The 24,137-nt window shown below is 42.6% G+C and overlaps 1 protein-coding gene across 1 annotated transcript in view; it reads right to left on the minus strand.

Moving 5' to 3' along the window:
• Nucleotides 1-18,469, minus strand: part of PANX1 (pannexin 1) — a 51,277-nt gene extending 32,808 nt beyond the window's left edge. The window contains exon 1 of the mRNA XM_006871197.1: nt 18,289-18,469. Coding sequence (XP_006871259.1) covers nt 18,289-18,469 — 181 coding nt within the window. The remainder of the gene's footprint in view (nt 1-18,288) is intronic.
• Between the last annotated feature and the right edge of the window lie 5,668 nt (nt 18,470-24,137).

The raw sequence follows: 24,137 nt of genomic DNA on the forward strand, positions 1-24,137 counted from the left end.
ATATATATGTATATATGTATATGTGTGTGTATATATTGCTGTCAAGTCAGTATTGATCCATAGAGACCCTGTATAGGGTTTTCAAGGAGCAGCTGGTGAATTTGAGGTTCATTCTTTTGTGTCTAGTTTATTTTACCCAGCCTAACTTGACTGCACTTAACAACAACAATTGACTTTGCAGTCCAGCACATTAACCCACAGCACCACACCATACATACGTGTGTGTGTATATATATATATATATATATACACACACACACATACATACACACATATACTGAAGTCATGGTATGGTGCTGTGGAGATAATGCACTCTGGACAAGGTCGGTTTGACCTGCAAGGTCAGTGGTTGAAACTCACCAGCTGCTCCTTGGAAACCTTATCTAGGGTGGCTATGAGTCAGAACTGACTTGACAGCACCAACTGATTATATATACATACATACATACATATACACATACAATCACAGATACATAGATAGATAGATAGATAGCTAGATAGAAAGATAGATAGATAGATAGACACACACATGGTTTTCAAGGTTATGACTATATGGAAGCAGATTCTCAGGCCTGCTTCTAAGGCACCTCTGGTTAGATATGACCCACCAACACTCTAGGTGTTTTACATGTTTCTCCAGCAGTCTTCCAGTAGGCAGAGTACCCAGTCTCTCCCTACTTCACTCATTTTAAATCTGTTGACTGGTTATTCATCAGCAAACTCAATTCTGATCATCAATCTCCACTGATCCAACATCTTTACTGGTTCCCCATTTCCTAAAGTCCAAATCCAAAACCAATGTCCCAATCAATCTGCTGCTGTAAGCTACAGGCTTCATACATTCCTAAATCTGTGCTTTTCTTCACACTATTTCCTCTGCCTGGAGGACCCTCTCTCCAATACCTGCTTGCGAAGCCAATGCCCCATCTGCATCATCCACCTCATGACCCATCTTTCAGCCCAGATGGCACTCTGTCCACAGTTTTGTCCATTGGGCTGCTAACCACAAGGTCAGCAGTTGAAACCCACTTACAATCTCTGAAACCTTGTATAAGGTCACTACGAGTCAGAGTGAACTCAATGGCAGTGGGTTAAGCTCTCCCAGCACTCTGTGTTGAAGCTCCTCCTGCGATAGCTCTTAGCAGGCAGGGCCCCAAACGTACATGACATACATTCGTACACACACACACTCTCCCTCTTTCTCCCCCTCCCTGCTTCCACCGCACTTAGTAACAACAATCTTAACTAATGCCTAATGCTCAACAGTGTCTCTGTCAGGTATCACTAGCCTATTTGATAGCTAATAAAATAAAAGGTGGCTTCAAAAAGCTCAGGAAAAATTTCACTGTCTTTTAAGTTCATGTTTTCACAACCTTTCTGAAGTCCCTTGTAGAAGTCCTGTCCCACTGCAATCCTGTCAGCTGATGAGTCCCGTGCTGCTCTTCCCTCTCCCTTCCCACAGTAAGTTGGTGCTCAGATTCCTAGCAAACAGCTTTACTGAGCTATCTACTGCCTTGTACAGCAATAGATACAGCAAGAAATGAGTCTTGGATTTGACCCCAGAACAACAAAGAACACAACTTTTGGTAGGCGGAGAGGACAGTGGGAATTGTGGACTTTATATTTATGTGTCAGGCCAAATGTGATGGGAGGTCATGAGGAGGATGTGTGCTCACTGAGCTTGTGGAAGTAGCTACAACATCTGTTATATAAGCAGCCCACACCACAGACATCAGCCTACCCAGTGCTGGCTGGCTTGGAGCCCAGAGCTGCTCTCAAGTCACACGGCTTCAGAGCCAGCAGCCCAGCAGCCTTAGGGAGTCTAGACCTGGGCAGGTGGCTGTCAGCCCAGCAGTGTGGTGGAGAACCCGAGCCTAGCACAGCCTAGCAGAAAACAGACCCCTGGTCAAGGAGAGACAGGGGGAGGCAGCCAGACAGCAGCAATTTCTAAATGACATCAGAATGTGCATGGCTCTCAGCTCCAAGAGGACCTCACCTGGCGGGGCGTTAACCTAATTTTGCTTGCCTGCCTACTTTCCTTCTTTCCATATTCAACACGTGGTTAAAAATAAAGAAAGAAAACAGTAAGTGTTCCCTTTTCATCATTTTTAAGTGTACATTCATTATATTCACAGGCACCTAGGTGGTTCAGTGCTTAAGTGATCAGCCGGTAACCAAAAGATCAGCGGTTTGAATCCATCAGCCACCCCATGGGAGAAGAGGTGGCAATCAGTCTCCAAAAACGATTACCACATTGGAAACTCTTCAGAGCAGTTCCATTCTGCCTGGCTATGAGTCAGAATCGAGAAGAAGATGATGGGTTTGGTTTTTTGTTATTTGTTTTAAATTCCATTCACCGTGTTATGCAATCAACACCCTTATCCATTTCCAAAAGTTTTACATCATCCCCAAACTCACCACCCACTTCAGAAATTCCCATTCCCTTCTCCCTGGTAACCACTTTGTTTCTGGCATATTTGTTTTTCCCCTAAGTGTTACCATCTCTGTGAGTCGGAACCAACTCAACAGCACTTAACAACAACAAAGTGAGATCATACATTCTTTTGTCTTGTTTATTTCACCCAGCATATCTTGACTGCGCTTAACAACAACAACAAATGTTTTCAAGGTTCATCCAGGTTGTAACAAGTCTCAGGATCTCATTTCTCTTTGTGGTTTAATAATGAACACTGAGTTGTTTCCACGTTTCGGCTATTGTAAATAACACTGCAAAGAACATCAGTGTAGTCTTCTAAGTCTACCTATAAATCTTTTGAGTCTACATGTAAGTGGAGTCCTGGTGTGGCGCGGTGGGCTAATGCGCTGGACCTCAGTCGGTTTGAATCACAAGATTGGTGGGTCAAGCTCATGAGCCACTCTTTGGAAACCCTATACAGGGTCACTACAGGTTGGAACTGCCTCTACAGCACTTACCAACAACATAAGTGGAGTTGCTGAGTCATGTGGGAATTGTTTGATTTTTTGACCTCCCTGTTTCTTTAACTAAGGTTTCTTTTTAGTTCTTAGGCATTACTAATATTTTTAAAGAAAAGAACATCAATTTGGTAAGGAGGACCCGCATCTAAAGGGCTGTGAGGGCTGCAAGAGTCCCACCCACATCCCTCCTTCTCAGGACAATGTAAGGGATGAATTTCCCTTTCACTTCCCACACCTGTGAGGTAGCACAGGAATCGAGTATCTGAGATGTTAAACTCATCAAAACCACAACTTTAACAAGAATTAAAAACAGATCTAGTAAACTGACTGGCATGATGTTAGTGGATCTTTCAAACGATGAAATAAACTGAAGGGAGTAGAAGAGAAGTAAAGAGAATTAACCCTTGCTGTTAAAGCTGAGCAAAATGAGACATGAAGGTCCCATTTGCTAACCAGCTGTGAGCTGGGCTATCAGTCCAAGTTTCCATCTTTACCTTCCAAACACAATAAAAAGGAGGCAAAAGGTCCTAATCACTGAAGACAGTTGGGGGAGGGATGATGAAATGAGGTGGAAGGAGTCAGGCAAGTTTCTATGAGTGAATCCTGGGGTTGCTGTTATGTAAAGCACAAATGGAAAACACATGAGAGTGGTTATATCAATTATAATCAGAAGAGAAACATTTATAACTGCTCCATTCTATTATAGAGCCTCAAGTTCAACTACAGTAATCCAAGGAGGATCCTGAAATATATGGTATGGAATGAAAGAGATGGGTGAGGGTCAGCTCTCTCTAATAAGCACAGACAGCAGAAAGAGGACTCACAAGAATGAAACGGGTGTGACTCTATACCAAGTACCATTGACTGCAGAATAACACAGAATAAAGTTTGCGCATAAAGATTCTTTCTTGCCCACTCACAGCTCCCAACCACTATGAGATGTGGTAATGCTGAGAGAATATCAGAATAACTTATAGAAAAAGAAAAAAACAAGAGGCAAATTCTTCTTCATTCTCCTACCAGTTGACTTCCACTCAAACACAAGCAAATGAATGTATTCTAAAAGCCACACACTGTCAAGGATTGCCTTCACTTTTCCTGTGCAGGAACCTATTCCAAGCTGTGCAAGCAATTTAAGCCAGCAAGAAAATGGAAAGACTCTATGCAGTCCACACTGAAAAACTGAACTGAAATTTAGAATATTCTTTCCTTTTAATCCAAGTTTATCTACCACTGCTCATTCTTCCCTAGCTGTGTTCTCTTTAAAAAGCTAAGCCTGGCTTTTAAAGAGTGTATGTACTACTAGCAGGAACATCTGCTCATTTGTTAAAATGGGCATAATCAAATGTCACCCTTTAATCCAGTTCCAAGAAGTCCCCAGGCACATTGCCACCTAGTCGAAAGAGCAATAAACAACTGCTGGACATCTGAGAATTAATGGCTTTCTCCTTCTGCACCTAACAAACTAGACCATCAGTGCAATGATGTCCTCACTAAATGGAGTGTATAATGTCCCATTCTGAACGGCCTAATGTGTGAACCTGGGTGATTGCTTCACATGGCCCCACAACTGAGGAAACATACAATGCAGCTTGGTACACCACAGAATGTAATCCAAAGGCTCATTTAAGAATGATGTTGAAAACAAAATAATATAGCCTGCTAAATGCAAGACCAGATCCACAATCAGTGTTCATGGCAGTAGCAGTCAAGAAACGAAATGATGCATTGCATTAAGGAAGTCTGCTGCAAAATACCTCTTTAAAGGGTCTTTTAAAGAACAAAGATGTAACTTTGCCGACTAAGGTTCACGTGACCCACACCATGATATTTTCAGTAGCCTCATTATGTATGTGAAAATTGGACAATGAATAAGGAAGACCACAGAAGAATCGATGCATTTGAATTGTGTGTGATAGAGAAGAATATTGAAAGCACCATGGACTGCCAGAAGAATGAACAAATCTGTTTTGAAAGTACAAGACAATTTCTCCTTACAAGTGACAATGGAGAGACTTCATCTCTTTACTTTGGACATGCTGTTAGGAGGGTCCAGACCCTGGAGAAGGACACCATGATTGGAAAAGTGGAGGGTCAGTGAAAAAGAAGACCTCAATGAGATGGATGGACACAGTGGCAGTAACAGTGGGCACACACATAAGAGCAATTGTAAGCACGGTGCAGGATAGGGTGGCACTGCCTTCTGTTGTACACAGTGTCCTATGACTAACAGCAATAGCCAGTGGAAGGCCACCACAGTCACAAGGAACGACGAAGCCAGGACTACATCCAGGAAAACAAAACAGATGAGAGAACTCAGTGGTAGTTTGGGGTGTTCTTTCCTGTGATGGTGGGTCCAGTCCATTAGCACACCCAGAAGGTTTAAACCACAGAAACCAATAACTCACACAAATCCAATGTTAAAATCCTGACAATTGTACAGTGAATAAACTTCCATGACCTGGAGACTAGAGGCAAAAAGACTAAGAAATAATTAATGTTATTATCAAAATGAAAAGAAGACCAAATAACAAACAAAACTAAATTAACCACTTAGCTCATCGCCATCAGGTCAACTCTTGGAGATCCATGTGTGTCAAACAGAACTGTGCTCCACAGGGTTTTCAAGGGCTGATTCTTTAGCAATAGATTGTCAGGCTTTTCTTCCAGGTGAACTTCAACCTTTAATTTCTTGGTTAGCTGCTGAGCATGTTAACCACAAACCAGGAACTCCAGATATATGAGGGGGGCTTCAAAAAGTTCATGGAAAATTTACATTATATTTTAATTCCATTTTCCAAGAACATTATGAAACTCCCTCATAATGAGTCCTGGTGTCCTAGAGTCCAGGAGTCCTGGTGTGGCGCTGTGGGCTAATGCGTCAGACTGCAAAATCGTTTGAACTGCAAGGTAGGTGGTTCAAGCTCACCAGCTGCTCCTCGGAAACCCTATACAGGGTCGCTATGGGTAGAAATCGACTCGACGGGACTTTACAACAACAATGTATCAATCACACTTGAGTATTTACTGAAGAGTAGGACAAGAGCTTTGGTGTAGCACTGTAGGATCAGCACTGCACTGCTAACAGCAAGGTCAGCAGTTCAAACCCACCAGCTGCTCTCAGAAATCCTATGCAGGGTAGCTATGAGTCGGAAGCAATTCAACAACACACAACATCATAAGGTAGAAATACAATGGTCTAATTTTAATCCAATAAAAGAAAACTTGTGAGCTAGTAATTACCATTCTCATCTTTCAGATAAGAAAAGAGAGGCTCAGAGAGGTTAAGTAAAGTTAGCTAGCTAATGCACAGCAGAGTTGCAACTTAACCCTGAGGGTGTGCCTATGTCCAATTCCATGACACCCTGGGAAAGAGAGACCAGGGTATGGAGCCTGCAGGCAATGGATGAGGACAGAAGGTATGGGATGCAAAGCCAGTGTCTGCGCTGTTGCTCTAGCACGGCTCCTTTTCATATTTGTTGTTGTTGTGATGTGCCGTGGAGTTGGTTCCAACTGATAGCGACCCTATACAGGTTTCTGAGGCTGTAAATCTTTACGGGAGCAAAAAGCCTCATCTTTCTCCCACGGAACAGCTGGTAGTTCGAACTGCTGACCCTGAGGTTCGCAGCCCGATTCGTAACCACTGTGCTACCAGAGCTCCTTTACAGGTATATATATTCATTCAGGAGTCTTAGTGTGGCACTGTGGGTTAATGCACTAGACTGCAAAGCCATTTGAACTGCAAGGTTGGTAGTTCAAGCTCACCAGCTGCTCCTCGGAAACCCTATACAGGGTCGCTATGGGTTGGAACTGACCCGATGGTACTTCACAACAAAAACAACATATTCACTGAGGAGTCTTAGTGTGGCGCTGTGGGTTAATGCGCCAGACTGCAAAGCCGTTTGAACTGCAAGGTTGGTAGTTCAAGCTCACCAGCTGCTCCTCAGAAACCCTACACAGGGTCACTGTGGGTCGGAACCGACTTGACGGCACTTCACAACAACATATTCATTGACCTGCTGGCCTTAAGTGGAGTCCCTAGATCATGTAAACAAAAATGCTCTCAAACTGCTTACCAAAAGACACCTTCCACTCAGAGGCACCTTGGAAAAAAGGCAAAAAAAAGAAACAGGACTAAGGGCCAAGCTCAGCCTTCCCTGCAACCTGGCCCTGAGGGAAAAGCGGCCTCAAAAACCATGGTGTTAAACCATTACTAAACGTTTTGTTCATATAGTATAGAAGAATCTTGACCAAAATGGGGGAAATGTGGAAGAAAATCTGAAATTCTCAATAGACTCCAGGCTTTATGGTGCACCCAGTATACTACACAAACCCCTGAAACTATTGCCTCGATAATCTTTCAGTTTTCAACCTTCTAACACTATCCCCTGAAGTCTTCTTTGAACTAAAAAGCAGCTTATCTTCATTAATAGTTTGTCTGCTTTGAGTATTGTGCTTTTTTCAAGAAGCATCTATGTGCAATCGCATGAATTAACAGCAACTCCAAAGGTTGGGTGGGAAACTTAGAGGCCAGTGAGTTTAAGGGTTGTGGAATCATTTGGAAAAGGATAGTGAAAATGGTAGCATTCTCTGAAGGCTGGACTCACTGTCAATGAATTTGTACATGTAGACATTCTGTATGTGTGTGTGTACTTTGTTGTTGTTGTTGTTATGTGCCATGGAGTCGGTTTCAACTCATAGCGACTCTGTATAAGGTTTCTGAGGCTGTATATCTTTACGGGAGCAGAAAGCCTCATCTTTCTCCCGTGGAACAGCTGGTAGTTTTGAACTGCTATCCCTGTGGTTCGCACCCCAATTCATAACTACTATGCTACCAGAGCTTGTATATATATACATAAAGTTTGTTGTTAAGAGCCAAAGAGTCAGCTCCAACCCAGCAACCCTGTATAGGGTTTCTGAAGAGCAGCTGGTGAACCAACCTTATGGTTGGTAGAGTGCTTATTCTACAGTGCTGCACCAGGGCTCCATTTGTATATACACATATACCAAAATGAAAACAAAACAACCCACAAAGCCAACAAGATCAGCCACCTGTGGCCAATGGCTAGTGTGTAAGCACCTTGCTCAGAGCACCTAATGCTAATGGTGTAAAGTCAGAAAAATTGTTAGGATGGAAGGAAATATAGGCAAGGAGCTCATGCAGAAGAGCAAAGGCCAGATCAAAGAAAATGAATCATTAGTAATGCCACATGAGGACTGAGATGTGAGAGCCCAGAGAGAGATCCTTGTAGCCATCCCTTAACGGGCATACCTTCACCCGAGAAAATGTGTTTGGTCTTGGTTCTTGCATTATCAGAGAGTTTGGGGGAAACAGCATAATTCTAAGATGTATATGAGAAGAAGTAAGATGTGTCAAAAAGGGGAGGAGGTGGCTTAAGATCACTTGAAGCCCAAACTAGTAAAAAACAGTTTTCATCAATTCAATTCCAATTCATGGTACACCGCATGTGTTAGTGTAGAACTGTGCTCTGTAGAGATGTCAACGAAGGATTTTCCAGAGGCAGATTGCCAGACCTTTCTTCTAAGGTGCCTCTAAATCGACTGCAACTATCAACCTTTTGCTAAGCGGTTGAGCACATTATCGCTTACATCACCTACAGGCTCCACTTAAGACCAAGGGGCAAGTCAATCTGAACCTCTATATATAAAAAGATGCAACAGTTGAGCACTCGTCTACCACCTGAACCCACCCAGTGGTTCCACAAGAAAAAGGAATGACATTCTGCTTGTGTAAAGACTAAGTGCTGTTGTTAAGTGCTGTTGAGTCGGTTCCAACCCATAGCGACCCTGTATAGGGTTTCTGAGGAGCAGCTGGTAAGCTTGAACTGCCAGCCTCACGGTTCAAACTGACTTTGCAGTCCAGTGTGTTAACCCATAGCACCACACCAGTACATAAAGATTACAGCCTAGAAAACTCTATAGAGCATTTCCAACTCTATCATACAGGGTCGCTATGAGTTGTAATCAACTCAACAGCACACAACAGTAAGTATAAAAATTACTGCCCAGTAGGTCTTCACTTGCACAGAAGCCTACCTGTGTGAAACAATATGGAAGTCCAGTTCGATGGGAAGAAGGTCAATCTTGTATAAATAGAGGCTCTAGAACCTTTATTCCCGAGTATTGTTTTAAAAAAGATTTCTTTAAATTCAACAGGCATTGAGTTTTCTCTTTTATTTACTAGCAAGTTACTTAACCTTTCTTAGCCTAATTTTCTCATTTGCAAAACTTCACTGAGTTCCCATAAATATTAAATTAAATGTCTGCCAATGTCAGCGTACAGTAAGAATTCAATAAATGGTGGTGGTGCTGGTGGTTGTGAGCAGTCCAGCCTGCTTCAACAAAGCAACCCTGTATAGGGTTTCTAAGGCTGAAATCTTTAAGGTAGCAGAAAGCCTCATCTTTTCCCTATGGAGCTCCTGGTGGATTTGAACCACTGACCTTGCAGTTAGCAGTCTAACTCATAACCCATACCACCAGGGCTTCTTCCAATAAATGGTATGGTGCTGTAGGATCAACACTTGACTGCTAACCACAAGGCTGGTGGTTCAAACCCACCAGATGCTCCTACACAGGGTCTCTATGAGTCAGAACTGACTCCATGGCACTTAACAACAACATTATTTTTACTTGTATGTGTAAGGCACTATGGTTAACACTGTAGATACAAAGATTCAGGGATCCTCTTTCATATTATGTTTTCATGCATTTATAATTACGTGAATTTCATATTTACTCACTAGCTTGTCTGTGTTATCTTCTATAGACCATGAAAGCTGACCTTGAAGCTTAAAATGAATGAGGCCACTGAGAAACCTGAAACCTCACACTTGTGAATTTTTCCCCTATCATCTCTTATTCAAAGATGCCATTTCAAACCCAGTTTTTGTAGTTCCTACAACAAAGAAATGTTTTTGTGTGGCATAAGGCCTTGAGCATCTAAAATTTGCATTGAATCAAAAATCAGTGGCTCTGACAAAGTGAAAAGAGACTACAATGACTGTTAGCAATGCAGACAACTTCTCATGAGATGTCTTTGCAAACACAAGGGCATTCTAAATAGACCATCAGGGGTTTCACGTGACAAATTCCAATGTTAAAGTGGTAAATGCTCTTTTCTGAGGAACTTCAGGAAAGAAACGGGCACTAAGCTTTTTCATCAAAGGTCAGTATTGAATGACACTGCTTCTGTGCCAACAGCAAACCAGAAAGAACCAAGAAGTCTCACCCATCCCACGTGTGAGACAATCAGAATGCAACAATGTTGAGCTCAACCCAAAAAGCATTCAGTGGGCACCTACTATGCACATGGTACCATATACAATGCAGAAAATTCAAAGATAAAGAAGGTATGGTTCCTGCCCTCCAAGGGCTTACAGTCGAGTGGCAGCCAATAATATAAATAACCAGTGATAGCAAATGACAGAACTACTTAAGGAAGAAGGCAGTGGAATAAGTCTCACCTTCCACGTGGGGAACCAGGGTTTAATTCCTGGCCAATGAACCTCATACACAACTACCACTCATGTTTCAGTGGAGGTGCGCATGTGCTACGATGCTAAAGAGGTTTCAGCAGCACGTTTAGACTAAGACAGATACGAAAGACCTGGTCAACATACTTCTGAAAATCACCCAATGAAAATATGGACCAAAATGGTCCAATCCACAACCAACCATAGGCCCAAGCAGTGCTTTGTTCCATTTTGCATGGGTTGCCTTGAGTCAGGGGCCCGCTAACAACACCACCAACAAATAGCTAAACTATATCAGATATTTATATTCAAAGGAGAGAGGAAGGAACTAGCCTGGGAAAACAGAATAAGCTAAAGCACAGTCTTCAGTGTTCACGGCATGCTTAGGACGGGGAGCAAAACATTGTACACGCAGCACAAAGCCCAGCTGAGACTCAGATAACCAAGGTCCTGGAATAGTATGTGAGGAAGTCTGTGTTTTGACTCTATGACTAAAAGCGAGGAGGGCTTGGCAAAGGACCAGCCTAAAAGTTGAGGTTTCAAACTCACTGAGAGGTACACCACAGAAGATAAGCCTTGCCTTAAAAACTCTATGGAACAAGTCACGTTCTTTACAAGTCCAGATTTCCTGGACCAGGTGAAACTGGAGGACTCCCTAAGACTGCTGCCCTGAGACACTGTATAAACCTTGAACCAAAACTATTCCCTGACAGCAACTTTTAATTAAGTAATAGGTTGACACACAAAATAAAGGATGTTATTTAAAGGTGCTCCATTAAATTAACCATCCCTGTGAGATCCCAACATCAACAATTACTCTAAAGCAGGGGTGGGGAAATGTTTTTCTGCCAAAATTTATAACATCATTCGCAAGCCATACAAAATTATCAACTTAAAAATTAGTCTGCTATATTTGGTCAAAGGAGCCCTGGGTAGTATATTGGATTAGGAGCAGGACTGCTCATCACAAGGTCAGCAGTTCGAATCCACTAGTGGTTCCACAGGAGAAAGATAAGAGGGCAGAGAAACTAAGGTACTGGAAATGGACCACCAAGACCACAATTAAATATTGTAAAATATGTAACTAATGCCACTGACAAATCTGTATGAAAATTATCTAATGGGAACCTAATTTGCCAGGTAAACTTTTTACAGAAAACAGCAAATTATGGAGCACAGTTCTACTCAGATATAAATGGGGTACACACTATCCAATGCATATTGTTAATGTTAAGTGCTGTTGGATCAGTTCTGACTCATAGCGACCCTATATAGGGTTTCCAAGAAGCAGCTGGTGGGTTTGAATTGTTGACCTTGTGGTTCACAGTCCACTGCTGATACGTTCCAAAAATGCTAAAATCCTATGGACATCCCTGTTTCTTTTGTTCATTTACACATACTTTATTGAATGCCTACAATGTGTTGAGTTTGGTGCTAGAAGCTATAGACAGAGTGCTAAACTCACAGATTGCCCCTGCCTCCAGTGATCCCATAGCCTCCTGGCAGAAATAGTACTCAACAAATAATTGCATAACTGCAACTGGTAGTAAGTGCTATGAAGGAAACTTACAGTGTGCTATGGGAACACATCAGGAAGCCCAACCTAAAGTTACAATCTTATCCCTGAAAGGGACCACTTCTTTCTTGACACTAATTGTTATAATGTGCTGTTGAGTCGACTCATCAAACCAAGGAGCGGCCAGTGGGTTTGAACTGCTGACCTTGTGCTTAACAGTCCAGGACTCCTGGTGTGACACAGTAGGATCAGCATTGGTCTGTGAACCACAAGGTCAACCCAGCAGCTGCTTCATGGAAACCCTAAACAGAGCCGCTGTAAGTCAGAATCAATTCAATGACACTTAACAGTAATAACTTATCCTATATTGCCGCACAAGGACGCCCTTGACACTAGTAGCATATCAAAGTGCCTCTCTTAATCTTCTGATACAGTTGAATCTAGAAGTAAGTTAGCGTCCCTGGGTCACACAAACAGTTACTCAGCTGCTTACCAAAAGGTTAGTGGTTTGAGTCCACCCACAGCTGCCTATGAAGAAAGACCTGGTGATATACTTGTAAAAACTCAGGCTATGGAGCACAGTTCTACTCTGTCACACATGGGGGTCACCATGCGTCCAAGTCGACTTAACAGCAATTGGCTTGTTTTTGGTGTTGAGGGAATTAGGGATAGTGGGTATACAAAGCACAATTTTTGTCTATTTACTTGAACTAGTACAGAGTTCTGGTGTGGTGCTTTAAGATAGACACTGGACTGCTAACCACAAGGTCAATGGTTTAAACTCACTAGCCGCTGTCTCTAAGAGTTGGAACAGACTCGCCAGCACTTAGCAACAACAACTTGAAATAGTAGAACTCAGGAATACAAAGCTCTCCTGGAAAATGGTTTCATTATTCTGAAAACTTCTATCGTTCTATTCTTTCAATGTTAGAAACAAGGTAATATTTGCGCACAGACACCCCCCCAAAAGAGTCACGTGCAGACAAGCTTTAAGTGTAATAGTAGAAAATTTGAAATAATGTAAATGTCCATCACTAGGAGAGTGCTTACATAAATTAGGATAAAAATATACTATGTGATGGAATGTAACTCTCCTTCCCACCCTCACGCCCCGCCCTGATTAACAACAACAACAACAACACAGGTGACAGCTATATACCAGAATGAGAAGCTCTCCAAACATATTAAATGGGAAAATACTTAAAAATAACAGGCCAGTCATCAAATTGGTATGCGCAAGTGTTTTTTTGTTGTTGTTGTTTTGTCTTTAAACTTTACACCTTAAGTTAATGCAGAAAAAGGGAACTGGAAGGTTGTGCCAAGTATCCCTGGTGGTTAACTCTAACACATAGGTGAAGGAGGATCAGGAATCCTTTACCCTGAGAATCCACCACTCGTCTGTCAGTTTGTTGTACTGTGGTGGCTTTTGAGTTGCTGTGATTCTGAAAGCTTTGCCACCGGTATTTTAAATACCAGCAGGGTCACCCATGGTGGACAGGTTTCAGATGAGCTTCCAGATGAAGACAGACTAGGAAGAAGGAGTGACGAACTACTTCCGAATATTCAGTCACTGAAAACCTTATGAATAGCAGAGAATCACTGTCAGATATAGTGCTGGAAAATAAGCCCCTCAGGTTGGAAGGCACTCAAAATGCAACTGGGGAAGAGCTGCCTCCTCAAAGTAGAGCTGACCATGATATAGACCTAGATGGGGAGAAATAACAACTTCACATTTTAATATTTTTGTTTTACAAAAGGTTTCTATGATTTTATAGCAACACTTTTTGTCTTATCCTTGTAATAGGTTGGGTTATGCATTCTTCTTCTCTGTCAGAGTGCATTTTTAACAGGAAACCTTTACATCTTACATATGTGGGATATCCCACTGCCAAGGAGTAACAACACACATACACCAGGCTCAATAAATGTTTTGTGAATGCATGAACCAAAAAATTTCCCCTCTGACTAAGCGATCACCTTTCACTTACTCAACAATTTTTTATGAACTGACTATACCATGCAAGGAGTACTGGTGTGGCGCTGTGGGTTAATGCACCAGCCCTGCAAAGCCATTTGAACTGCAAGGTTGGTGGTTCAAGCTCACCAGTTGCTCCTTGGAAACCCTATACAGGGTCGCTATGGGTCGGAACTGACCCAATGGCAGTTAACAACAACAGCAAGATGCAGTCTCTGGAGATGAAAAGTAACTTAGAGGTGAGGCAGTCACATGGACAGATAACATTTCAATGTATAGAGTATGTGTGCCCACACACCTGTCAGTTTTTCACACTCTGGTGGCTTGTGCGCTGCTGTGATGTTGGAAGCTATGCCACTAGTGTTTCAAATACCAGTAAGGTCACCAATGTGGTCAGGTTTCAGTGGAGCTTTCCAGGAAAAAAGAATACGTGGTCCACTTCTGAGGGATCAATCACTGACAACCAGTCAGTCTCCAACATAATGCCAGAAGATGAGTCCCTCAGGTTACAAAGCACTCAAAATACGTCTGAAGAAATGAAGCCTCTTCAAAGTAATAACTGTTGTTGTTCATGCATTCACAAAACATCACAAAACAAGTGCCATCGAGTAGGTTCCAATTCGTAGTGACCCTGTATATGGTTTCCAAGGAGCAGGTGGTGAGTCTGAATAGCCGAACTTGCAGTTCAAATGGACCTTATGGTCGAGTACTTATCCTACAGCGCCACACTGAGTTGGCCTTAATTATACAGATGGAGCAAAGTTTTCGGGACCATCATTTATTGATGGGGTACAATTCAAAAAAATGAGAAGAAACAGTTGCAACTATCCATTTACAATTGGAGTACTGAATGTGTGAAGTATGAGTCTAGGAATATTGGAGAGCCTCAAAATGGAATGGAGTGCACAAAGAAAAGACATGGCTAGTCATTACAGAGCTGACGTGGACAGGTATTGGCCATTTTAAATTGGACAATCATGTGGTTTACTCTGTAGGGAATGACAAACTCAAGAAGCATGGGATTGCATTCATTGTCAACAAGAATATTTCAAGACGTCTCTTGAATTATAATGATACCTGTGATAACATCTGTATACTTACAAGGAAGCTACTAGTACTCAAATTTAGACACCAAACATAAAAGTCAATGATGAAGAAACTGAAGAATTCTACCAACTTCTTGGGTCTGAAATCGATCAGACATGCAATCAAGATGCATTGATAATCAATAGTGATAGGAACATGAAAACTGGAAACAAAGAGGAAAATATGGCATTGGTGATAGAAGCTAATCTGGAGATCATATGATAGAATATTGCAAGATCACTGATTTAGTCACTGAAACAACATAAACTGCAACAATACATGTGGACCTTGCAAGATGGAATGCAAAGGAATCAAATTGACTACATTTGTGTGAAGAGATGATGGAGAAGTTCAAAACAAGGCCAGGCACACACTGTGAAACAGACCACCAATTGTTCAGGCTAAAGCTAAAGAAAATTAAAACAGGTCAGCAAGAGACAAAATACAACCTTGAGTATATCCCACCTGAATTTAGAGACCATTTAAAGAATAGATTTGACATCTTGAGCATTAGTGATCCAAGACCAGAGGATTTGTGAGACAGCATCAAGAACACCATACATGAAGAAAGTACAAGTTCATTAAGATAAAGAAAAGACCAAAATGGTTGTCAGAAGAAACTCTGAAACTTGCTCTTGAACCTAGAGTAACTAGCTAAAGTGAATGGAAGAAATTATGAAGTAAAAGACTAGAATATAAAAATTCAAAGGGCAGCTTGAAAAGACAAAGTATTATAATGAAATATGCAAAGACCTGGAGTTAGAAAACCAAAAGGGAAGAACTCACTCAGCTAAAAGAATTGAAGAAAATATTCAAGCCTTGACTTGCAATATTGATAGTGGCACTGTAGATGGGCATTGGACTGCTAGCCACTAGCCTTTCCCTGGAAACCCTATACAGGGTCACTATGGGTCAGAACCTACTCAACAACACTTAACAACAACAATTTTAGTCCTGGTGTGGCACTGTGGGTTAAGCACTGGACTGCAAAGTTGTTTTGAACTCCACGGTTGGTGGTTCAAGCTCACCAGCTGCTCCTTGGAAACCCTATACAAATTCGCTATGGGTCAGAACAGACTTGATGGCACTTAACAACAATAATAACTTTTATTCTGGCTGAGTGTATATAACTGAATTTGTATAAAATGAAATGCTGCATAACACGAACAACTCCATTTGCTGCTCTGCTGATTAATTATGTTTCTCTTTCCTTTTCTCTAACTTCTTCTTTCTTCTAAAAGTGTACTAATCCTGATGGGTTTTAACAGGCTTCTGGTGACTCCAACTCATGTGCCCATCCCTCTACTTCATTGGCCAGAAATGGAGCTGGTCACAGGGAGTGCCCAACTCTTCTCTCTTTTGCTGAAGGGAGAGATTATCTTCAGGATCCATTGTACTGAAGTTTTCCTTTCTACTAGATGCCTCGCCCCCTGGCTATCTGGAAGGCAAAAGGAAACCGTGATGACAATGCTTGCTCAAAGACAAAGAAACTGTAACACTTCTTTTCCACAATGAATTTGGCAACTCTACCAAGTTAAGCAACTTAGTGCTGTAGGTCACAAAATCAAGCAACTCCCTCTTATAACTAACTCTCCCTTCAGCTTCACTATTTCTATCAACACCACCATTCTTCACATCCAACTGTGGCTTTTACAGCATGTTTGACCAGTCCTTGACCTTCATTGTCCATTAAATACAAGTTATTCAAGTGCTGACCTCTCAGAATCATGGCTTGCCATTCTTTCTTTTCTACTCTTCACCCCATCCATGCTAAAGACCTCACCTGATGCCTTCTCTCATTACATCTGGGCTCCCTTGTTCCTTTCTCAACCATACATGCCACCACTAGGTTGCTGCTGTTGTTACATGCTGTTGAATCGGTTCTAATACACGGCGACCCTGATAGGGTTTCCAAGGAGCAGCTGGTGGGTTTGAACTGCAAACACTGCAGTTAGTAGACCAGTGCTGATCGTACAGCACCATACGAGGACCCCAGGTAGTTGTTGTTATTAAGTGCCACTGAGTCACTTCCAACTCATATTAAATGCTATTTTCCACTAGTTTATCCGCTGAAATAATAACTTATCACTTCTGAAACCACTGAGTCTGTGTTACTCTGTTCTAATTTGATCCTGGTCCATATTTACTCTCAGATCCTAGGAATTCTCCCTAATCTTGCTACCTCCACAGTTAAGACCTCTTCCCTCCCAGCAGCACTTAACTTCCGCTGCCATCTCAAACTCCTGGATTTAGTCTCTATTTATCCAAATCCCACCCAAGGCTCAAGCCAACCTACTCTGTAACATAAAGCTTCACCCATGACCCATTCCCACTGGCCTCTCCTGCCACACAGGTCTCTAGCTCTACACACTGTCCTCCTCTTGATTCATGTGATGACAGCCTGAAGAAGTGATGAGGAAGGGCAGCCACTTTGTAACCATGTGATGCTCCCCAAACCACCAGTCTTTCAAAACTCAAAACTGTCAATCGATTGAAAATTTATATGCAGGTGTCCTGTCCATCTCAGACTGGTCCACGTGGAATATTTCAATATTCCTCTAATACCTGCCATGTATTGGAATAATTGAAAAATGTTACAAGTCTCAGTAAACAGCAATGAAATACATGAACAGTTCTCACCGGCACTTTTCTTCACATCATCCATTAGTGAGCGGTTCAGTTAGGTCTCTGGTACAAACTTAAAGTGATTGCATAAATATGTATTAAGAGAGAAGGGAGGGAAGGTAGTTGTTCTCGGCAACTCGGGTGGAAAAAGGGATGATCAAATGGGTGGGACGTGAATATTAACTAGGGTCTGAACCAGTAGAGCGCATTGAACTGAGAAGTGTAGTTCTAGCAAGGATCTCAAGGAGTCCTGAAGCAGGCAGGGTCCACAAGGATACAAATGAAGCAGGTGGGGAGAAAACGCTTTGCACCATAAACCAGGCTCCTTTCTTTCCAAAGTCCACGCCCATCATGACAGCAAGCAGTACCAGGAGCGCGCGAAGATTCTGGCTGGCGCACAAGAAAATCGCTTCTACTCTGGTAGCGTAGTGGTTACGAAACGGGCTGCTAACCTCAAGGTCGTCAGTTCGAAACTACCAGCGGTTCCGCCAGAGAAAGAGGAGGCAGTGTGCTCCCGTAAAGATTTACAGCCTTGAAAAGCCTGTGTAGGGTCACTATGAGTCGGAACCGACTCCACGGTACTTAACAACAATAGACCTTGGCACACCTGATAATGCCAGCCCAGCCCGGCGCGCCCCTCCAGCCCCAGGCCTTACCGATGGAGATCTCTTGCGCAAAAGCCAGCGAGATAAGCAGTAAAGGCAGCCCCACCGCGATACAAGTGATCATCTTGTCCACCGCCAGCTCCAATCGCAGCCCCTTGAACTTGGGCTCCGAAGGCTCCTTCAGTAAAAAGTCGGAGAATACATACTCCGTGGCCAGGTGGGCGATGGCCATGGCTGCTCGAGTCCAAGATCAGTCAGGCAGTCCTGGGCACCGCTGGCGTCCGGAGGGTTGCACGGTGCCTTCTACACCCGTTACCGGCAGGGCCCGCGGCTTTCGCTTTCCCTTTGCCGGCTTCCCGGCTGCTCCTGCATGCTGCCCCTTTTGTGCCTAGGCGCCCCGGGGCTCCCAGTGACTCGAGCCAGAGACACAGCAGCCTCTGCTCGACGCCTCTCCGGGGCGGGGCTCCCAAGCTGCTCGCCGTGCTCTGGCTCTTGAGCTTCTAACTCAGCAGCAGGCAGGGCGCGGTCCCCGGCTGGCGCTTGCTGCGTGCGCTCCCTCCCCACCCCTTCGCTCGTCTAGCTCCCGTCTCCCGGGTAGGCGCGGCGGCGGCGACGCACAATGCCCTACGCTCGGGGCCCGGGCCTTTCAAGCATTCGCGGGCGAAAGAACAATCGGGAAATAAAGGCGCTACCCGCTTGTCCTGGCCTCGCAGTTCCGCCCAGTTTGGCGGAGAGGTTCGCAGCCTGTTCACCCGCTTTCTTCCGGAACCATCCTGGGAAATCGATTACCCAGGGGCGCGGAGTTTCCGGAAAACGCTGTGACGCGGGGCAGGGTGGGCGCGGCAGCATCCCGCGTTCCCACTGTCAGTCATTTCCACTGAGCGGCTCCTTAAAACAATTCACGTGGACCTTCCATCCCCGTTCTTTTCACTTCCTGGCACCAGGATTTACAAAAATTCATTTCTAAAAGGATCCTATACTTTTGTAGACAGGATGACCTCCTTTTACAATCCATTTCAATATTTCTGCCCTGTGAGGTCAGGACAAAAATGAACTGCAAAGGCCTCAAGGAGCAAAGGATGCCATAAAAGGTCAATAGAGCAGGTAGAGAGAGGTGTATGGAAGAGGGAGCGCTAGATTTGAAGAAGCTGTGTGTGTGCAAAGAAGGCACAGAGAGGCGGTGAGAGTGTGAGAAGGTCAAAGGTCTCGGTGAGAGTGTGAGAAGGTCAAAGGTCTCAATCAGCGTTTTTCAGCTTCCCTCTTCTACTTTCCCTGCCTTCTCAGACAGAGCCTTGGCCTAAGAGACACCGAGGGGTGTCTGTGGGTAGGTAGACTTTGAGGCTTGCTGGGAGCTGCTTCTGAACCACTTACGGGAAGTGGATGATGATAAATAGAAAATTCTTTAAAAGGCAACATTTGAGCAGACAAGAGTGCACCTTGGGGCTGTGCTGGGCTGCCTTCTCTGTTGTACAGGGGAAGGGGTTTGGTACATAGTTGCTGACATACTCTATATGCCGTCTTTTACATACGCATCTTCACTCTGATCTGTCCTCCTGGTACACATTCAACAGTTTACCCAACACTCCACTTGAATGTCTCACAAGACATAAAAATGGTAATGGCTGAACTGCAACCTTTATCTTACTATCAAACATCTACTCCAGTTCTTCCTCTTATTATTAAAAGCACTCTTTCTCACTGAGCCTGAATTCAACCCCTGAATCTGTAATATACTTGTGGGATCAGGTATATTCCAGTGGGAATCTCTGAGCCTCAATTTCCTCATTTGTCTCAGGTTGTCCTGAAGAATAAATCTGATGCGTGAAGTGCTTGGTACATCATAAACATTTTTTACTGTTTCAATATTTTACTGTGTACATTTTTCTTCATTTGTCCAAGAAATATTTCCTAAGCAACTATTACGTGTCTGTGCTATGATCTGTACTGGGAATGCAGCAGTGAGTGAGAGGTCAGGAATCCTTACTTCTTAGAAGCTTACAGTTCAGTGGAAGGGACAGACAAAATTCAAGCTGGCAGTTAAAATGATTATGTCCTGTGATAAGTGTTTAAAATAAAACCAATGGAGATAGGAAATAGCAGGCAGAAGGGCCCACATTGGACAGGGCAGTCTAGGGAACCTAATCTGAACTAGGAAAAGGTATGAGGCAAGGGATGGAGCATTACAGGCATAGAAAGATGCATGTGTAAAGATGCTGAGGTAAGAAGGAACTAGTCAGGCATTGTTGTTGTTGTTAAGAGCCCTCCAGTGGGATCTGACTCAGTGACCCTGTGTATTAGGCTGGGTTTTCTACAGAAGTAAAACATATGTGTGTGTGTGTGTGTGTGTGTGTGTGTGTGATCTTACAAATGTAGAGTCCCCGGTCCCCAGAGGAAGAGAGAGTCCCTCATCCATTATATTGGTAGCAGACCACATCCCCAAGGAAACATCCCTTCAATTGATTGACTGCTCATAGCCAATCATCATAGAGTTGACTCTCAACTGCCAAACAACTGGGAATCATGGTTCAGCCAAGTAGACACAGAACTTAACTATTGCACCCTGTGTAGGGTTTCCAAGGAGCAGCTGGTGTGTTTGAACTGTGGGCCAACTGGTTTGCAGTCCAGTGCTGATCCTACAGCATCATCCCAGGAGTCTAAAAGCTGGAGCAGAAGAGCCTGACATGAAGGTGGAGAAGTAGGTACAGACCAAATCATCCTGAGCTTTATTGACCAAAGAAAGGAGTTTGGATTTTATTCAAAGTGAAATAGAAAGACATTAAGGAGTTTCAAGCAGTGAAATGATGCAGCCAGACTTGCGTATTTAGAAGCCATTGCTGTTGCTATGTGGACACTGGCTGGAAGGAGTGACAGTGGTTAGGGGATTGCTGCAAATTTGCTTGGTAAGATTTTGTGAGTCTGAAGCTCAAAGTCAGTGTTGGAGAAACACAATTAGAATTTATTGGCATATACATGGTTTTCAGATCTATGAGGATAAGTAAGACAACCAATGGAGAAGTCTGTAACAATTTACCACAAACTCAGTGGCACACATTTATTCTTTAAAATTCTGGAGGTTAGAAGTCTGAAATCTGATTCACTAGACCAAAATCAAGATGTCAGCAGGGCCATGTTCCCTCCAGAGGGAAGAATCCATTTCCTTTCATTTTCCACCTTTTAGAACTGTGGTCTTTTCCTCCATCTCTAAAGCCAAAAGCATTTACTCGGTCACCACAATGCCTCTTCCTTCTGTAGTCAAGTCTTCCACTCCTTCTGTCTTAAAAGGACACTTGTGAGCTTTATATTTGGGACCCCAATTAATAACCCCACCACTCCTCTGTCAGTTTGTCACACAGTGATGGCTTGTGTGTTGCTGTGATGCTGGAACCTATGCCACTGGTATTTTAAATACCAGCAGGGTCACCCATGGTAGATAGGTTTCAGCTGAGCTTCCAGACTAAGACAGACAAGGAAGAAGGAGGTAGACTACTGGGAATGTAGCAGTTAGTCCCTGAAACCTTACGAAGAGCAGCAAAACATTGTCAGATATAGTGCTGGAAGATGAGTCCCTCTGGTTTGTAGGTACTCAAAGTATGACTGAGAATGAGCTGCTTTCTCAAAGTAGAGTTGACCATAATGACATGAATGGAGCAAAGCTTTGGGGACCTTCATTTGCAGATGGGGAAACAACTCAAAACAAGCAGAAATAACTGCAAACATCCATCAATAATTTGAACATAGAATGCACAAAATATGCATCTAGGAAAATTTGAAGTTGTCAAAAATGAAATGGAACTCATAAAGATCGATAGCATAGACATTAGTGAGCTGAAATTGACTGGTAATTGCCATTTTGAAACTGACAATAATATGATTTACTATGCTGGGAATAACAAATTAAATGGGAATGACACAGCATTCATCACCAAAAAGAATATTTCAAATCTATTTTGAAGTACAATGCTGTCTGTGATAGTATAATATCCATATGCCTACAAGGTAGACCAGAGTCCTAATGTGGTGCTGTAGGATAAGCACTGGACTGTTAACTGCAAGGCTGGCAGTTCAAACTCACCAGACGCTCCTCAGAAACCCTATACAGGGTCGCTATGAGTCAGAGCCAACTCAATGGCACTTAACAACAACAACAAAGAAGACCAGTTAATACCACTATTATTCAAATTTGCACACCAATCACTAAAGACAGTGTTAATAAAACTGAAGACTCTACCAACTTCTTCAGTCTGAAATTAATCAAATATGTAGTCAAGATGCATTAATAATTACTGGTGATTAGAATGTGAAAGTTAGAAACAAAAAGGATGGATCAGTAGTTGGAAAATATGGCCGTGGTGATAGAAATTGATGCTGGAGATCTTATGATAGAACTTTACAAGACCAATGACTTATTCATTGCAAATACTTTTTAGAAACAACATGAAAGGTGACTATACACATGGACCTCACAGAAGGAATACAAAGGAATCAAATTGACTACTTTTGTGGGAAGAGATGGTGAACAAGCTCAATATCATCAGTCAAAATAAGGCTAAGAGCCAACGGTGGGACAGATCATCAATTTTTCATATGCAAGTTCAGGCTGAAGCTGAAGAATATGAAAACAAGTCCACAAAAGCCAAAACATGACCTTGAGCATAACCCATCTGAATTTAGAGACCATCTCAAGAACAGATTTGATGCAACAGACACTAATGACCAAATACAAGAAGAGCTGTGGGATGACATCAAGAACATTATACAGGACGAAAGCAAAAGGTAATTAGGAAGACAAGAAAGAAAGAAAAGACCAAAATGGGTAAGAGAGTCTGAAACTTGCTCTTGAGCACAGAGATGCTAAAGTGAATGGAAGAAGCAGGAAGGTAAAGTTTCAAAAAATTTCAAAGGACAACTGAAAAAGACAAAATCGCAAAGTCCTGAAATTAGAAAACCAAAGGAAAGAACACGCTCAGCATTTCTCAAGCTGAAAGAACTTAAGAAAAAAATTCAAGCCTTCATTTGCAATATAGAAGGATTCTATGGGCAAAATATTGAATGATGCAGAAAAGCATCAAAAGATGATGGAAGGTATACAGAGTCAATATACCAAACAGAAATGATTGATGCTTACCATTTCAAGAGGTAGCATAGGATCAAGAACTGGTAGTACTAAAGGAAGAAGTCTAAGTTGCACTGAAGACATTAGCAAAATCAAAACACAAAACAAAAAAACAAGGCTCTAGGAATTGAGAGAATACAAACTGCAATCTTTCAACAAACTGATGACCCACTGGAGGTGCTCACTTATCTATGCTAAGAAATTTTGAAGACAGCTATCTGGCCAACTGATTAGAAGAGATCCATATCTGTGTCCATTCCAGAGAGAGATAACCCAAAAGAATAACGAAATCATTTAAAAATATCATTAATACCACATGCAAATAAGATTTTGTTGAATGTAATTCAAAAACAGATGCAGCAGTACATCACAGGAAACTGCCAGAAATTCAAGCTGTATTCAGAAGAGGACATAGAATGAGGGGTACCATGGCTGATATCAGATCTTGGCTGAAAGTAGAGATTGCCAGAAAGGTGTTTTCTTGTGCTTTATCGGCTATGCAAAAGCTTTCAACTATGTAGATCATTACAAGATGTGAATAACTTTATGAAGAATGGGTATTCCAGGACATTTATTTGTGCTCATGAGGAACCTGTACATTTGCAGTTGTTCAAACAAAACAAGGGATACTGAATGGTTTAAAATCAGGAAATGTGTGTGCCAGAGTTGCCTTCTTTCACCACAGTTATTCTATGTGTATGCTGAGCAAATATATGAAGAAGAACATGGCATCTGCATTGAAAGAAAACTCATTCCTTGCTTGCTGGAAAGAAAGAGGACTTAAAAT

This window comes from Chrysochloris asiatica, unplaced genomic scaffold (genome assembly GCF_000296735.1).
Source record: "Chrysochloris asiatica unplaced genomic scaffold, ChrAsi1.0 scaffold00163, whole genome shotgun sequence".
Taxonomy (NCBI): domain Eukaryota; kingdom Metazoa; phylum Chordata; class Mammalia; order Afrosoricida; family Chrysochloridae; genus Chrysochloris; species Chrysochloris asiatica.